This window comes from Oncorhynchus tshawytscha, linkage group LG07, assembly GCF_018296145.1.
Source record: "Oncorhynchus tshawytscha isolate Ot180627B linkage group LG07, Otsh_v2.0, whole genome shotgun sequence".
In the NCBI taxonomy this organism is placed as follows: domain Eukaryota; kingdom Metazoa; phylum Chordata; class Actinopteri; order Salmoniformes; family Salmonidae; genus Oncorhynchus; species Oncorhynchus tshawytscha.
Window position 1 is genome coordinate 20,756,193 of NC_056435.1, and position 18,210 is coordinate 20,774,402.

Here is an 18,210-nt window from a genome sequence, read left to right on the forward strand (position 1 = left end):
TTGTTTTGATATTTTAACCTGTGTGTCATGATCACGTTTGGTGTGGGGGGACACAATAAATTTATGCACGATAGCGCACGACCGATTTGGATTCCGTGTCACTCTGTAGACACCAACCTTTTGGTAAAGAATACAGTGAAGTGTAATAAAACTGTCTCTTGAGCTATGAAAAAGTGCATCCAAGGGTTTAAGAGTAGAGGCAGCTGCACTTTGATAAATAATCTCACCATAATAAAGAACAGGGAGAAAGGTTGACTGCACAATCTGCTTCCTGCTGACTAGAGAGAGACCAGATCTGTTTCTATAAAAAAAGAAGGCCCACGTTAAATCTTAGTTTATTAACAAGCTCAGTCGTATGATTTTTTTTTAAAACAATAAATACCAAGGTATTTGTATGCAGCAACTTGTTCGATTATTTAACCATCCAATGAGTAAAGAGAAGGCAATTGAGACAATCTTACTAGAACTTGAAAACAACATGTATTTTGCCCGTATTAAGTACGAGTTTTAAATCAGTAAGGACTTCCTGCACAACTGCAAAATCGGACTGTAGTCTTGTCAGCAGATGGGGCAATTGTGTACATAATAGTATCAGCCACATTTGGATGATATATTTATTTTTACAGATTGACCAATAACATTGATATAAATAGTGAAAAGAACCGTTTCTAGTGTCGAACCCTGCGGAACACCTTTATGTGCTTCAAGAAATTCTGACTTAACCTCCTCAATCACAATGTCCTCAGTTCTGCCACGAAGATGATCATGAAACCATGAACATGTGTCGGAGCTCAGGCCTATTGAGGACAACTTATTTAATCAAATGTTAAACACAATCAAAAGATTTTGACAGGTTCACCAACAAAGCAGCACATTTAATTTTAGTGTCTAAAGCATTGACAAGATTATTAGAAACTAAAGTGATTGCTGTAATAGTGCTATGCCTAATACCTAAACCATGATTGTTCTACATTCAAAATACATTTCTCAGATAGAAAAGAGAAAAGTTGTTCATTTACCAAGGATTCAGGAATCTTAGCTAGACAAGGAAGCCTTGAAATGGTTCTGGAATTAAGATCACTACTCTCCCTGCCCTTATGAAGTTGCAGCACGAGCTGATAAATCTGGGTTATTGAGCCCACAATGAATGGGCGCTGCACACTTCAGCAAACATGGATCCAATTGGATTTCTGTGGATTTCTTGTTGTCTATTGCTAGCAAAGCATACAGGACTTTTTTATTCTGTAAATAGCCTTTTTGAAAAAATGTATCTTATCATTCAGCAAGTTTCCCCTATCAAAATCCTGCCCGGTATCATTGTGAATAGACTTAGAAGTTATTTCAAAGAGAGAGCTCGCTGAAATAAATTGGTGATTAAATACATCAATGATAGCAATTTTTTGTCTTGTGGCAGAGAGGAGGAAGTAGAACCCTTTAGGGATTTGACAGTTTTCCAGAATTTTGCCGGGTTCCCATTACAATCCGAAAGAGTGGTTACATAATCAAATTTAGCCTTTCTGATTTCTTACACAATGATTCCTCAATTCCTTAAACGCTTGCTAGTCCAGACCTAATCCTGTGTTCCTGGCTTTGACCCAAGCATCATCTCTTTTATGAATGACTTCTGATAATTCCGGAGAGTACCATGCATTCAATCTACTTAATTATCCACAATAGCATAGAAAACATCTGCAAAAAGGCTGAATGCTAAATCTGGTTCAGGGATAGCTGAAATATAATCCGGGTCATAAAAGAAAGATAATGTTCACTGAAGTTTTTAAAGTTCCTCTTTGTGATGACACAAGGCTCTCTGACACACTGGTCAATGGTCACTAATATCTTGGGCGAAGAAATTCGTTAAAACAAGATAAATCAGAGTTGACTTTGAAGTATCTTTAATGTTGGGCTGTGTCTGAAATGCACTGTCTGAAATTCCTTATCTATGAAATGCCCTGTCTGAAATGCCCTAAAGGCATTTGGAGATCATTCCACATGTAAGGTGCAAAAAAACTGAATGCAGATCTACCTTCAGTGGAATCGAAGGGATCTCCAGCGTTCGCCATCCCTGTGATCGGGACTGGTGACTCGTATATCTGTAATTTAACAATGGAGTAAGGTATGGCAGAAGTTTGCACAAGATGGCCTTATAAACGAAAAGAGAGCAGTGCATTGATCTACGAGACTTGAGAGGGCCAAACCTAACAAAATGGCACTGATAGACATGGTTGCCCTGTTCATGGCTCCTAAGCAACTTTGCAGTATTTCGTTTTTTTTTGCGTGTTATTTCTCACATTATTAGCTCAGAACGTCCTTTGCACTATTACTTACAGCAAGAAAGAACTTTTGGAGATGAGAGCAGCTGTAACTCCCCAGAAATCTACAAGAAATACGACTTTCCTGAATTGGACCCTTTGTTCGTACCCCCCAAGGCAATTCCACTTATCACAGAGACTGCTCCAAGACTGATTCAGGAGGCGTGCATCCCATCCAACGCTTACCAGTATATTGCTCACTAATGTTCAGGTCCTGGACAAGAAACTAGACAAGCTCAAGGTGAGAATCTCCTTCAAGAGACATATAGTCGTGTCCAAAAGGTTTGACAATGACACAAATATTAATTTTCACAAAGTCTGCTGCCTCAGTGTCTTTAGATATTTTTGTCAGATGTTACTATGGAATACTGAAGTATAATTACAAGCATTTCATAAGTGTTAAAGGCTTTTATTGACAATTACATGAAGTTAATGCAAAGAGTCAATATTTGCAGTGTTGACCCTTCTTTTTCAAGACGTCTGCAATCCTGAAAATTGACCACAAGTTCTCAATGGGATTAAGGTCTGGGGAGTTTCCTGGCCATGGACCCAAAATATCAATGTTTTGTTCCCTGAGCCACTTAGTTATCACTTTTGCCTTATGGAAAGGTGCTCCATCATGCTGGAAAAGGCATTGGGGCGGCAGGGTAGCCTAGTGGTTAGAGCATTGGACTAGTAACTGAAAGGTTGCAAGTTCAAATCCCCGAGCTGACAAAGGTACAAAATCTGTCGTTCTGCCCCTGAACAGGCAGTTAACCCACTGTTCCTAGGCCGTCATTGAAAATAAGAATTTGTTCTTAACTGACTTGCCTAGTTAAATAAAGGTAAAAAAAAAAATTGGTCATCACCAAACTGTTCCTGGATGGTTGGGAGAAGTTGCTCTCAGAGGATGTTCATTCTTTATTCATGGCTGTGTTCTTAGGAAAAATTGTGAGTAAGCTCACTCCCTTGGCTGAGAAGCATGAATGGTCAGAGGATGCTTTACTGTTGGCATGACACAGGACTGATGGTAGCGCTCACCTTGTCTTCTCTGGACAAGCTTTTTTCCGGATGCCCCAAACAATTGGAAAGGGATTCATCAGAGAAAATTACTTTACCCCAATGCTCAGCAGTCCAATCCCTGTACCTTTTGCAGAATATCAGTCTGTCCCTGATGTTTTTCCTGGAGAGAAGTGGCTTCTTTGCTGCCCTTCTTGACACCAGGCCATCCTCAAAAAGTATTTGCCTCACTCTGCGTGGAGATGCACTCACACCTGCCTGCTGCCATTCCTGAGCAAGCGCTGTAGTGGTGGTGCCCCGATCCCGCAGCTGAATCAACTTTAGGAGACGGTCCTGGCACTTGCTGGACTTTCTTGGGCGCCCTGAAGCCATCTTCACAACAGTTGAACCACTCTCCTTGAAGTTCTTGATGATCCGATAAATGGTTGATGGACTAGTGCAATCTTACTGGCAGCAATATCCTTGCCTGTGAAGCCCTTTTTGTGCAAAGCAATGATGATGGCACGTGTTTCCTTGCAGGAAACCATGTTTGACAGAGGAAGAACAATGATTCCAAGCACCACCCTCCTTTTGAAGTTTCCAGTCTGTTATTCGAACTCAATCAGCATGTGTGATCTACAGCTTTGTCCTCGTCAACACTCACACCTGTGTTAACGAGAGAATCACTGACATGTCAGGTGGTCCTTTTGTGGCAGGGGAATTTTGGAATTTTTTGAGGGGGATTCAGTTAGTTTGCATGGCAAAAAGGGACTTTGCAATTCATCTGATCAGTCTTCATAACATTCTGGACTGTATGCAAATTGCCATCATACAAACTGAGGCAGCAGACTTTGTGAAAATCAATATTTGTGTCGTTCTCAAAACTTTTGGCCACGACTGTAGTCTGTTTCATGGAATCATGTCTCTCTCTCTGGATATAATGTCCCCGTCCTTTCAGCCAGCTGGGTTCTCAGTATATTGCGCAGACAGGAATAAAGAATCCTTTGGAAAAAAGAAAGGGGGAGGTATGTTTCATGATTATCTGCTCATGGCGTGATTGCGGTTACGTACAGGAAGGCCCTTCGAAGGCCCCATCCTGACGATGACCGAAGAGAATTCTCTAAAGATGTAATGTGGTTGGCATTTGATTGTGAGGTATTTTTATTTATTTTTATTTATTTTACCTTTATTTAACCAGGTAGGCAAGTTGAGAACAAGTTCTCATTTACAATTGCGACCTGGCCAAGATAAAGCAAAGCAGTTCGACAGATACAACGACACAGAGTTACACATGGAGTAAAACAAACATACAGTCAATAATACAGTATAAACAAGTCTATATACAATGTGAGCAAATGAGGTGAGAAGGTAGGTAAAGGCAAAAAAGGCCATGGTGGCAAAGACAATTTAATAAAACAAATAGTTTTGCAATGGAAGAATGTGCAAAGTAGAAATAAAAATAATGGGGTGCAAAGGAGCAAAATAAATAAATAAATAAAAATTAAATACAGTTGGGAAAGAGGTAGTTGTTTGGGCTAAATTATAGGTGGGCTATGTACAGGTGCAGTAATCTGTGAGCTGCTCTGACAGTTGGTGCTTAAAGCTAGTGAGGGAGATAAGTGTTTCCAGTTTAGTTCGTTCCAGTCATTGGCAGCAGAGAACTGGAAGGAGAGGCGGCCAAAGAAAGAATTGGTTTTGGGGGTGACTAGAGAGATATACCTGCTGGAGCGTGTGCTACAGGTGGGAGATGCTATGGTGACCAGCGAGCTGAGATAAGGGGGGACTTTACCTAGCAGGGTCTTGTAGATGACATGGAGCCAGTGGGTTTCCGGAATGGCTTCAAGGCCCTCCCTTCGGCAAATCAGATCACGCCTCCATCCTGCTCCTATATGCAGAAACCCATGGTAAGGGCTGTTCAACGCTGGTCTGACGAATCAGAATCGATGCTTGTTTTGATAACGTGGAATGGGATATGTTACGGGTTGCCTCTGAGAATAACATTGACGTTTGCACTGACACAGTGACTGAGTTCATCTGGAAGTATATACCTCCCGCTGTGACGATTAAAATCTATCCAAACCAAAGACCTAGAATTCCTTACAATCAAATGCCGACCGCATTATCTCCCCAAAATGTTTTCTTTGATTATAGTCACAGCCGTGTATACCCCCTCCCCACTCCCCAAGTAGACACCTCAATGTTAGCCTGGAAGAACTTCACTGGAATCTATGTAAACTGGAAACCATATATCCCGAGGCTGCATTTATTGTGGCTGGGAATTTTAACAAAGCTATTTTGAGAACAAGGCTTCCTAAATTCTACCAGCACATTGACTGTACCTCCCGCTCGAGGAAAACACTGGACACTGGACCTCTGCTACTCTAACTTCTGCGATGCATACAAGGCCCTCCCCCGCCCCCCCTTTGGCAAATCCGACCACGACTCTATCTTGCCCATACAGTCCTATAGGCAGAAACTCAAACAGGATGTACCCTTGACTAGAACCATTCAATGCCTGTCTGACCAATCGGAATCCACCCTTCAAGATTGTTTGGACTGCAAATTTTTTCGGAAAGCCTCAGACAATAACAATCGATTTATACGCTGACTCGGTGAGTGAGTTTATTAGGTGCATTGGAGAGGATGTACCCACTGTGACTATTTAAACCTATCCCAACCAGAAACCGTTGATAGACGGCGGCATTTACGCAATATTGAATGTGCGAACCACCGTATTCAACCATGGAAAGAGGTCGGGGAATATGGCCGAATATAAACAGTATATTTATTCCCCCCGCAGGGCAATCAATCTAGCGAAATGCTGGTATAGGGACAAAATGGAGTCGCAATTCAACTGCCCAGACACGAGACGTATGTGGCAGGGTCTACAGGCAATTACGGACTACAAAAAGAAAACCAGCCACGTCATGGACACTGACGTCTTGCTCCCAGACACACTAAAAACCTTTGCCCGCTTTGAGGATAATACAGTGACACCGACGCGGCTCGCTACCAAGGACTGCGGTTCCCCTCTCTCTTTCTCCGTGGCTGACGTGAGTAAGACATTTAAACGTGTTAACCCTTGCAAGGCTGCTGGCCCAGACAGCATCCCTAGCTGCTTCCTCAGAGCATGCGCAGACCAGCTGGATGGTGTGTTTACGGACATATTCAATCACTCCCTATCCCAGTCCGCTGTCCCCACATGGTACAAGATGGCCACCACTGTTACTGTACCAGAGAAGGCAAAGATAACTGAACTAAATGACTATCGCCCTGTAGCAATCACTTCTGTCATCATGAAGTGCTTTGAGAGACTAGTCAAGGATCATATCACCTCCATCTTACCTGCCACCCTAGACCCACTTCAGTTTGCATACTGCCCCAATAGGTCCACAGATGATGCAATCACTGCACACTGCCTTATCCCATCTGGACAAGAGGAATACCTATGTAAGAATGCTGTTCATTTCTCAGCATTCAACACAGTAGTACCCTCCAAGCTCATCATGAAGCTTGAGGCCCTGTGTCTCAACATTACTACACACAGGTCATAAACGTAATGTTAGCTAGCGAGCCAGCCATTTTACACCAGCTAGCTAGCTAACAGTAAGCTTTAACTTGCAATGAAAACAACTTTCTGACAAAATTAGAAACGTATAATATCTGAATCTGTAGCTGGACTCTTACCAGTATACATGGATGAATGCTTCACAGCAGACTGCAAACACATTCATTAAATAAGACGTCCTGTGTCGTTTCCGTTTTGTATGTACAGCTTGCTTGGACCGTTGTGTCAAGTCACACTGATCGTGTGCAATGCTTAAGCTTTAACCCCCACCCAAACTCTGACCATTTTACTTGCCCTAGCAGAGCTGTTTTCATGTTATCTAGAGCGTTGGTGACTGTAACTGTGCCTCTGGTAACAATCTAGTTATGCTTTTTTACCGACATTTACTGACACAGGCCATATTCAACCGATGATGAGTGTTTTTATAAATTCATCAGTTATTCTGCCCTCTGGCACGCTCAGACGAGAGTGCTCTGAAACAGTTGTTGCAGTGATATTCTATTGAAATGGATACTTGCATAGTTGAGTCTATTTGTTCAATTTTACTACGCAATACATTAAAAAAAGCCGCGTTAAACAGGATTACCGACACAAACTGACCAACTCAAATAGACAGAAGTGTGCATGTCCAGCCCACTCATTATCTCAGCCAATCATGGGTAGTGGAAAGGTTGCTGACTTTTTCTGTGGCTAAATCAACTATGCTCGTAATTTAACATTTTATTCGTATTTACAGATGGCATACACGTTTGTTATTAAGGCACATGTTCCAGAATGCATTTCTGCCCCCCAAAAAACACATTTTGATGAAAAATTGTTTTCGTTCAAACGGCTCTCCTTTTAAAGTAGTCACCCGCGTGCGAAACGGGTCACCAATGTGAGAATGCTTTTCATTTATTACAGCTCAGCGTTCAACACCATAGTGCCCACAAAGCTCATCACTAAGCTAAGGACCATGGGACTAAACACTTCCCTTTGCAACTGGATCCTGGACTTCCTGACAGACCTCCCCCAGGTAGCAGGGGTCGGCAACAACACATCTTCCACACTCACGATGCAAGAAGTGGTAGTCCTGATCACCAACAACGATAAGACTATAGGGAGGAGGTCAGAGACTGCCAGGACAACAACCTCTCCCTCAGTGTGAGCAAGACAAAGGAGATGGTCTTGGACTACAGGAAAAGGAGGGTCAATCATGCCCCCATTAACCCGCTCTACTACAGCCCGATCGATATTAAGATTTTCAAGTTCCTTTGTGTCCACATCACCAACAATCTATCATGGTCCAAATACACCAAGACCGTCGTGAAGAGGGCGGAGACTGAAAAGATTTGGCATGGGTCCCCAGATCCTCAAAAGGTTCTACAGCTGCACCATCAAGAGCCTCCTGACCGGTTGCATCACTGCCTGGTATGGCAACTGCTAGGCATCCGACCATAAGGCGCCACAGAGGGTAGTTCATACGACCCAATACATCACTGTGCCCAAGCTTCCTGCCTTCCAGGACCTATATACTAGGTGGTGTCAGAGGAAGGCCCATAAAATTGTCAGACTCCAGTCACCCAAGTCATAGACTGTTCTCTCTGCTACTGTACGGCAAGTGGTACCGGATCACCCTGTCCAAAAGGCTCCTTAACAGCTTCTACACCCAAGCCATAAGACTGCTGAACAATTAATAAAATTGCCATCGGACTATTTACGTTGACCCCGTGTATAGCCTCGTTATTGTTATGTAATCTTATTGTGTTACTTTTTATTTTATTTTACTTTAGTTTACTTAGAAAATATTTTATTTACTCAATTTCTTGAACTGCATTGTTGTTTAATGGCTTGTAAGTAAGCATTTCATGGTAAGGTCTACCTGTTGTATTTGGCGCATGTGACAAATAAAATGTGATTTGATATGGATATCTCATTGGAGTGTGTTAAGTCTCTATATCCACTTTTTGTTGGATTTTCATTTCGAGAGGTCAATGGAGATTCTTTATTTTTCTGCCTTGGGTTTCTCAATGAAGAGCAGCATCAAATCCAAAGAGCATTTATTCAAGACATGTTTTCATTTGCACAAAAACTCTTCATAAAGCCAAAAGCTAGGGCTTTGTGAATCCGTAAACACCTCTGTATGTGTTTCTAAGTCAATAGTATGTCTAGGAGCTCAATACTTTTTTGTGGATTCTGCATGTTCAGGTACTTGTGCCAAGTCATTGAACAGGGAGTGCGGTAGGAGCATGTTTTGTGCTTATTAATCCGTAAAGATTGAAGGTTCTGAGTGTTCTGCAGTATTTGCTCTGATTTCAGCAAACTAAGTCATTCTTCATTAATTAAAGTATATTCCAACAATAGTGGTATATCCTCCTTTATGGTTAGTCAGAAATTGTGAGCGGCATCAGGCCAGATAGTCCGTCAAAATGCCAATAAATAGGTAAGCGTTCAGGTGGGCCTTCAGCAAACAAAAGAAAGGAGGGGTGCTCAACAACAACTGACAAAAATCATGAGAATGGCTTACCAAGAAAAACTTCCAAAGGGACTAATTTGAGGTAAAAAGGAGTTGTAATGTATTTCATTGTTGTGTTGTGCCACATGACAATGAAGGCTTCATATATTGTGGCTTTGCATACAAGTGGTTGTTGTGCCAGCCATTAATGCTTGATGATGATCCCAGCTGTGCTCTTTGTTTCTCTTTCAGAGAATGAGGTGGGCGAGACTGGGCTGGATATTGCTAGCAGATTAAAAAACACGCACTGTGAGGAGCTGGTGAGTCCACCCTGACTACGGCTGACGCACAGCTACACTGTTCAAGGACTAGGGGCTTTAAGTAATTAACTAAACCAATTCACTCGTTATTCATAGCCGGCAGCACCTCCTTTTCAATATATATTTTTTCTCCTTAGTCTGTGGACACCAAAGGAATCTTGATTTATTTTGTATTGATCGATTGATTTCAATAGCGTAGACAAAAAATGTATAAATTGCTTAGTGCTGAGGCAGTGAAGGTTCCAGTCCAAGTTCATGCTATCACCAATGTGATATATATTTATATATAGTATGCAGTGGCTGCGTTTCTATATAGTATGATATATGATGATTGACACGTGGCAATTCTCCTGTTGTGTGTTGTGTACTAGATCAACCAGTCTCAGAGTAACCAGTTCAACATGCACGTGGAATACGAGTGGCAGCTGCGTCAGGATGATCTGGACGAGAGTGATGATGACCTGGATGACAAGGTCAGCAATATTATGGTCGTGTTCATTTGGTATCAAATGGAGAAAAAAAATGGATTAAAACAGGGAGCAACTATTTGATAAATTAACACTTTTTCTCGTTATTAAATGTTTTAAAATGTTTTCACTTGCATGCCCTAATCAATACAACCCAGTCCTTCACAACTGTATGGTGTCTGCTGCGATCCTGATTCTGAGGTGTTAGTTAGTCAGAAAGATTATTTGTAGCAGTCTATTTCTACTGTCTGTTATGACTGCTGAGTTTTTAGAGAGCGAGACCGAGAGAGTGTTTTTTGTTTGTTTGTTACTTACTTAGACAGGTCCAGTAAAGAAGGGCCGCTCTTCTCGGCCCTTCAATCTGTACCAGGCCCACACCAGCTCCTCCACCCTGGACCGAGGAGGAGGTGGACTCTTCAGTGTGGGTCGCAGGCTAGCACTGGCCCACAATCAGAAGCGGGAGGTGTATGCCAGTCCCAGCTCTCACACGCGCAGCCTTGACAGCCCCCTGCACGCTCCACTCTCCTCACCTGCCCTGTCTCTCCCTTCTAGAGTCAAAGGTGAGTCCCACGCCGTCTTCTCTTCTTCAACCCAGACTGTAGTTTTCTAGGATTTAGAACCGGATTATATCTATGCCATATTAATCATTATGTATGCATGTATCTTTGATGAGATAAATGCATTAATAGAGCTGGGATGGCTTTCAACGAACTCTGACTGCTTTCCCAGTGGATTCTACCTGTGTGCATTTTACCAGGGAGGGTGAGAACCGTGTTTACTCAACCTTTACCAGGGTGGGTCAGAACTGTGTTGTCTCAACCTTTACTAGGGTGTGTGAGAACTGTGTTGTATCAACCTTTAAGTACAGTTGAAGTCAGAAGTTTACATACACCTTAGCCAAATAGTTTTAAACACAGTTTTTCACAATTCCTGACATTTCATCCTAGTAAAAATTCCCTGTCTTAGGTCAGTTAGGATCACCACTTTACTTTAAGAATGTGAATTGTCAGAATAATAGTAGAGAATTATTTATTTCAGCTTTTATTTCTTTCATCACATTCCCAGTGGGTTTACATACACTCAATTAGTATTTGGTAACATACTGCTTCGGGCAGCCTTTCACAAGCATCCCACAATAAGTTGTGTGAATTTTGGCCCATTCATCATGACAGAGCTGGTGTAACTGAGTCAGGTTTGTTGGCCTCCTTGCTCGCGTACGCTTTTTCCCACAAGGATTGAGGTCAGGGCTTTGTGATGGCCACTCCAATACCTTGACTTTGTTGTCCTTAAGCCATTTTTGCCACAACTTTGGAAGTATGCTTGGGGCTATTTGGAAGACCCATTTGTGACCAAGCTTTAACTTCCTGACTGATGTCTTGAGATGTTGCTTCAATATATCCACATAATTTTCCTGCCTCATGATGCCATTTATTTTGTAAGGTGCACCAGTCCCTCCTGCAGCAAAGTACCCCCACAACATGATGCTGCCACCCCCGTGCTTCATGTTTGGGATGGTGTTCTTCGGCTTGCAAGCCTCCCCTTTTTTCCTCCAAACATAACAATGGTCATTATAGCCAAACAGTTATATTTTTGTTTTATCAGACCTGAGGACATACTCCAAAACGTACGATCTTTGTTGCAAACCGTAGTCTGGCTTTTTTATGGAGGTTTTGGAGCAGTGACTTCTTCCTTGCTGAATGGCCTTTCAGGTTATGTCGATATAGGATTCCTTTTACTGTGGATATAGATAGTTTTGTACCTGTTTCCTCCAGCATCTTCACAAGGTCCTTTGCTGCTGTTCTGGGATTGATTTGCACTTTTCGCACTAAAGTACGTTCATCTCTAGGAGACAGAACGTGTCTCCTTCCTGAGCGGTAGGACGGCTGCGTTGTCCCATGGTGTTTATACTTGCGTACTATTGTTTGTACAGATGAACGTGGTACCTTCAGGTGTATGGAAATTGCTCCCAAGGATGAACAGACTTGTGTAGGTCTCCAATTGTTTTCTGAGGTCTTGGCTGATTTCTTTTAATTTTCCCATGATGTCAAGCAAAGAGGCACAGAGTTTGAAGGTAGGCCTTGAAATACATCCACAGGTACACCTCCAATTGACTCAAATTATGTCAATTTAGCTATCAGAAGCTTCTAAATCATGACATTGGAATTTTCCAAGCTGTTTAAAGGCACAGTGTATCTGTAATCAATTGTTGGAAAATGACTTGTGTCATGCACAAAGTAGATGTCCTAACCGATTTGCCAAAACCATAGTTAACAAGAAATGTGTGGAGTGGTTGAAAAACGAGTTTTAATGACCTAAGGGTCATTAACCTAAGTGTATGTAAACTTCCTAATTCAACTGCATCTGCTATGGATTCTGCAAAACAATTAGCTTTACTTCTGGGACTGCTTTTTCTGTCCCAAAATCCCACTAAACAGACAAGTTTTGAGGCTTAGCTTACTGACTCTAGCTTACTTACTCCCCGATCGGAGGAAGGGAGGAGTGTTTCATATGCTTTAGGAGTTGCATTAACTATGCTCTGGTTCGGGAAATGTGGAGGCCCAAGTTGTCTTCTTGCAGTTGACTACATGGGGTTTGCAAAGATGCACTTGCGAAGATCTGTGTCTTGCGAAGATGCACAATGATTTGGTGATGTCTCCGCCACCCAACTTCTCATTCTCCACCCCGCTGACCCCTAGACCCCGAGAGGGATTGGAAGGCCTAGTGCGAGGCAGCGGCCCATAGAGAATGGGCTTTGCGGACCCTGGGAAGTCCAGTCAAATTGGCAAACAGTTTTGCACCCCTGGCTTCGAAGGTCCCGGCGCAGTCATACGCGATGCTGGCTCCAACAATGGGGATGATATCCCCCTGAAGCACCTCAGCAAAGCATTGTATTGTTCAGCGAATGCTGCAAAAGAAGCAAATTATTTCGCTTGCACCTGTACACACAGCTGGCTATTTAAAGCTGTCTGTAAATATCTGTGTCAATTAAAAAATGATCTAACATCTTTAGAATCAAATTATCAGTAATTAAACTAGGCCTAGGATGTTTAATTGAAAAGGTAGGAATTGCCTTCAGCAAGGCATTACGGCTCGTTTTGGCCAATCCCCTCAAACTTGTCAGCAGCACACCATCGATTGGAGGAGTATTAAGCTACTAGTGATTGGCACTAATATGTAAAGTCTAACTGTTAATAGGCTACTAGTTGCCTATTAACAGTGTGTGTCCAGACGACTGTACTGATTTACCAGTATGACGGAAGCCTGGAGGTTTTTAGACGATAAAAAGCTACACTGATGTCTCGTGCTTGCTGCCAAACGTGTGTCCACATAATAGGCTATTTATATTGAGAAAGTGTGATAATAATCATTATTTTAGCGATCCACAGTAGACGTCCCTCCTTATGAAAAGGCCCTCCATACTGCTGACGTGAGCTTTTGAACAGTGCACTTGCATTTTAGATGCATTTATGGATGAGAACGTGAACTTGTCATTTCCCAAAACTTTTCAATGTAGGACATTCATATGAAATATGTGCGCAGTGCTTTGTTTTAAGCATCAATTTATCAAATCAGTTCTTGTTTTCTTGCTCTAACTGCGAGCAGCACCAGCACTCTGTAATGTCTTGGAAAACACAGGGATGTCGTCGCACACAAGGCTCGTAGGCTATTATCAGAGGACCTTGGAGTTTGTAAAAAAAAAAAGTAGTAGTATTTTGTCTGGAATTGTTGCTCTCCCACAAATGTAAAGATTACTAACATGGCAGCACTGATTTCAATGAATAAATGGTGATTGAAATAGGCACTGCAGTGGTGGCACAGCAGTCTAAGGCACTGCATCTCAGTGCAAGAGATGTCACTACAGTCCCTGGTTTGAATCCAGGCTGTATCACATCCGGCCGTGATTGGGAGTCCCATAGGGTGGCACACAATTGGCCAAGCATCGTCCAGGTTTGGCCGGGGTAGGCCGTCATTGTAAATAAGAATTTGTTCTTAACTGTCTTGCCTAGTTAAATAAATTTAAAACATAAATAACAGAACTCATAATTGTGCATGTGACTTGGTGAGAGCCTAGTAATAAATAGATTGACATGCAGTCCCTTTATTCATAGGCTATTGTTACTTTGTGTTTCAACTTACCAATGTCAGCCTTTTACCAGATAATATTTTTTTATGAACTGTATAACTGATCACATTTCTGTAGGCTATAGATAGAGTATACCAAACATTAAGGACACCTGCTCTTTCCATGACATGGACTGACAAGGTGAATCCAGGCGAAGGTTATGATACCTTATTGATGTCACTTGTTAAATCCACTTCAATCGGTATAGATGAAGGGGAGGAGATGGGTTAAGCCTTGAGACAATTGAGAGACATTCAGAGGGTGAAAGTGCCTTTAAACAGGGTATGGCAATAGGTGCTAGGTGCACCAGTTTGTGTCAAGAACTGCAACGCTGCTGGGTTTTTCATGCTCAACAGTTTCCTGTGTGTATCACGAATGGTCAACCACCTAATGGACATCCAGCCAACTTGACAAAATTGTGGGAAGTACCGTAATTTCCGGACTATAAGCCGCTACTTTATTCCCACACTTTGAACCTCGCGGTTTATACAATGACGCGGCTAATTTATGGATTTTTCCCGCTTTCACAAGATTCATGCCGCCAAAAAACTGAGCACCGTCACATAATGTGACGTAAATCGAGCGCGCTCAAACTTCCCATCATTCTGATTACGGTAGTAATTTTGTCACCCTCATCATGGCAAAGACACGGAGAAATGCATATGATGCAGCTTTCAAGTTGAAGGCGATCGATCTGGCTGTTGGAAAAGGAAATAGAGCTGCTGCATGGGAGCTTGGCCTTAATGAGTCGATGATAAGACGTTGGAAACAGCAGCGTGAGGAACTGACTCAGTGCAAAAATACAACAAAAGCTTTCAGAGGGAAGAAAAGCAGATGGCCCAAAGTATTTGCAGCCACTCGACATCAGTGTAAATCGTGCATTTAAGGTGGCGCTCCTTGTTCAGTGGGAGGCTTGGATGACAAGTGGGGAGAAATCCTTCACTAAAACGGGCCGCAGGCGAAGAGCATCTTATGGTCAAGTCTGCCAGTGGATCCTGACAGCGTGGAGCATTGTCAAAAAACTGCTGCGTGTTGAAGGGGCAGCATGAGCTCAGCGGGGTATTTGCCTCCAGATGAAAGTGATGAGAGCGACAATGAAAACGATCCAACATCGGATTAAGCAATTCTGAGGCTATTCAACTCCGACACCGAAGGAGATGACTTCAGTGGTTTCAGTGCACAGGAGGAGGAAGATAGTGACCAATGACTTTCTTGGTAGGCTACTGTTTTAATTTTTGTTACAAGCCGTGTTTCGTTAAAGCCTATTTATTTTTGTTACAAGCCGTGTTTCGTTAAAGCCTATTTATTTTTGTTACAACGCCGTGTTTCGTTTAAAGGCTGTGTAAAGTTAATTTGTTTCAATGTACCGGTAGGCACCTGCGGCTTATAGACATGTGCGGCTTATTTATGTACAAAATACATATTTTTTAATAATTCAGTGGGTGCGGTTTATTCAGGTGCGCTTAATAGTCCAGCAATTAGGGAAATTGTTGTCAACATGGGCCAGCATCCATATGGAACGTTTTTGACAGCTTGTAGAGTTCATGCCCCGATTAATTAAGGCTGTTCTGAGGGCGAAAGGGAGGGTGCAACTCAATATTAGGAAGGTCTTCTTAATGTTTGGTTTACTCAGTGTATAGGCTACAATATTCTGACCATATGAACAAATTTGTTTTAGGCAACAACAAAAAAACGGCATATACAGTATGATTTAATGAAAAGCAGCAAACATGCACAACATTGTTTCACGTTCTTTAACCTTTTCACCTGTGTGTTTGAAATAGCTCTAATGTTCGCCCCAGCATGAATATCTTTATGCGCATGATGTCAGAATACACTCACTGTTACAAAATGTGATTATTACCCAACAGGACAGTTAAACCCACGCTGCCCTCAGAGGCATGCTGCCCGCTAATTATTTATAGGCTATGTTTCAACTATTTCTATTTCTAATTTTTTTTTACATTTTCTAACAATTTGAATTTAGGTGTGTTCCACCTCGTAATTAATTCACATAGAAGTAGCCCATTTCACTGTCGTGGACAATTTACGTTTGAGGCATTACTGAGCCGGAAAAACTTCTCTCTTCATAACATCTCTCTTCCACAAAAGAGAAGAAAAAAAAACTTTTCCTCCCTGGCACAATTTTCGACTGGCTATTCATTACTAATGATAACTTTGAACGTGTGCGTTCCAATCAAAGTAAGTGCCTTATTACTTTGTCATTATAGTTAGGGGTTCCAAAGGCTGGGCCTAATATAGTGTATAAGAGGTCATACAAGAAGTTTGTATATGTTGATGATGTAAAGAATATTTGCTGGTCTGTGGTCTCTAATGAGGAGCAACCAGATGCTGCACTTGACGCATTTATGAAACTAGTTATCCCAGTTACTAATAAGCACGCACCCATTAAGATAATGACGGTAAAAACGGTTAATTCCTCATCAATCCAAGGGGATTTGAAAAATTGTATGGTTGAGAGGGATGAGGCAAAAGTTATGGCAATAAAGTCTGGCAGCCCAACTGATTGGCAAACATACTGCAAATTTAAGAAATCATGTGACTAAACTAAAAAAATAAACTACACTATGAAACAAAGATACAGTGGATCCTCCTTTAAAAGTTGTCATACTACGGCACACCCTGCGTGCTACTGCAGCATTCTGTGGCACGTCATTTAATTCTCAGCCATTTCTTCTGTTACTGCAAGTTATTGCTAGTTTGACCACCAGAGGGCATCTTTGAGAAGCATTTGATAGTATTCCATATTGGCATTACCAGAGAATTTAAAAACTTTTTTGTAATAACATAGTATATGGGATTGATTTTAAGAAATTTGGCTTAATTAATTTGATTAATATGATGGTGTTTCCATTCATAGCCGGTTTGTAAATTCAGACCGTTTCGCTCTCGGAGCGCACACTGGATCTTCGGGCCGAGGAGTAGGGTTGATTTGAGCGTTCTGGCCTTACAACGGCAGTCAAGCACCCAAGCTAACATTGGCTAGCTACTTCCAGACAGAAATTAGCCTACCCTGACCATTTTAATCGCCATAGCAGAGCTGGTAAGAGTTTTCGTGTTAACCAGAGCGTTGGTGACTGTAAATGTGCTGCTAGAAACAATTTAATTATGCTTTTTTCTACGTTTACTGACACCGGCCATATTCAAAGGGTGTTGAGCGCTCGTAAAGTAATTATTCTGTGCTCTGGTACACTCAGACGAGAGTGCTCTGAAATCCATGTGGATAGTAGGCTGGACACAATTTTTAACGTTATTTTCTGATAAAAACTAGTTAATTGCATCTGCCGTGGAGCCCAGTTTCATAATATGACCATATTTCCCAGCTGCTTGCCGTCGGGTGTAATCGGTGTGAAATGGCTAGCTAGTTAGCTGGGTGCGCGCTAATAGCGTTTCAGTCGGTGACGTCACTCGCTCTGAGACCTGGAAGTAGTTGTTCACCTTGCTTTGCATGGGCTGCTGTTCTTGTGGAGCGATGCTTCGAGGGTGGCTGTTGTCTATGTGTGCAAAGGGTCCCTGGTTCGAGCCCAATTAGGGGCGAGGAGAGGGACGGAAGCAAAACTATTACACGGGAACCATATTAATCAGGAGAATATCCTCTTTGTAATTATGTAAGTCTGGGCAGCGAACTCGTTTGTCATCAATCGCTAGTCCAGAAATAGTCCAAGTTTGTATTTTTTCCCTACTTTTTCATTACGCAGACATAAGCACAGTTGACACCATCGGAGGTGCAGATTGTTTACTTTCCTCACAAGTAGTTTTTTTACAGTTTCGTCCAACGAACATATTGTATTCGTAAAATAAAAAGGGTACATTTTTAATAGAATCCTAAGCATCACTCCAGTCAAAACAGGCTCTGCGAACATTCGATTCCATTAATTTTCTATGGACTCGCGCTAGTGTTCCAAATTAGCCAACGTTCTGAAGCCGTTTTTCAGCCTTTGACTCGTTCTATTGTCCAGCCTATAGATAGCCAGAGCGAATTTACAA

General features: G+C 42.1%; 1 protein-coding gene across 1 annotated transcript in view; it reads left to right on the top strand.

The window, feature by feature from the left end:
• Nucleotides 1-18,210, top strand: part of unm_sa1614 (un-named sa1614) — a 119,319-nt gene that overhangs the window by 57,104 nt on the left and 44,005 nt on the right. Inside the window, exons 20-22 of the mRNA XM_024428264.2 lie at nt 9,545-9,612; nt 9,984-10,085; nt 10,399-10,639. Coding sequence (XP_024284032.1) covers nt 9,545-9,612; nt 9,984-10,085; nt 10,399-10,639 — 411 coding nt within the window. The remainder of the gene's footprint in view (nt 1-9,544; nt 9,613-9,983; nt 10,086-10,398; nt 10,640-18,210) is intronic.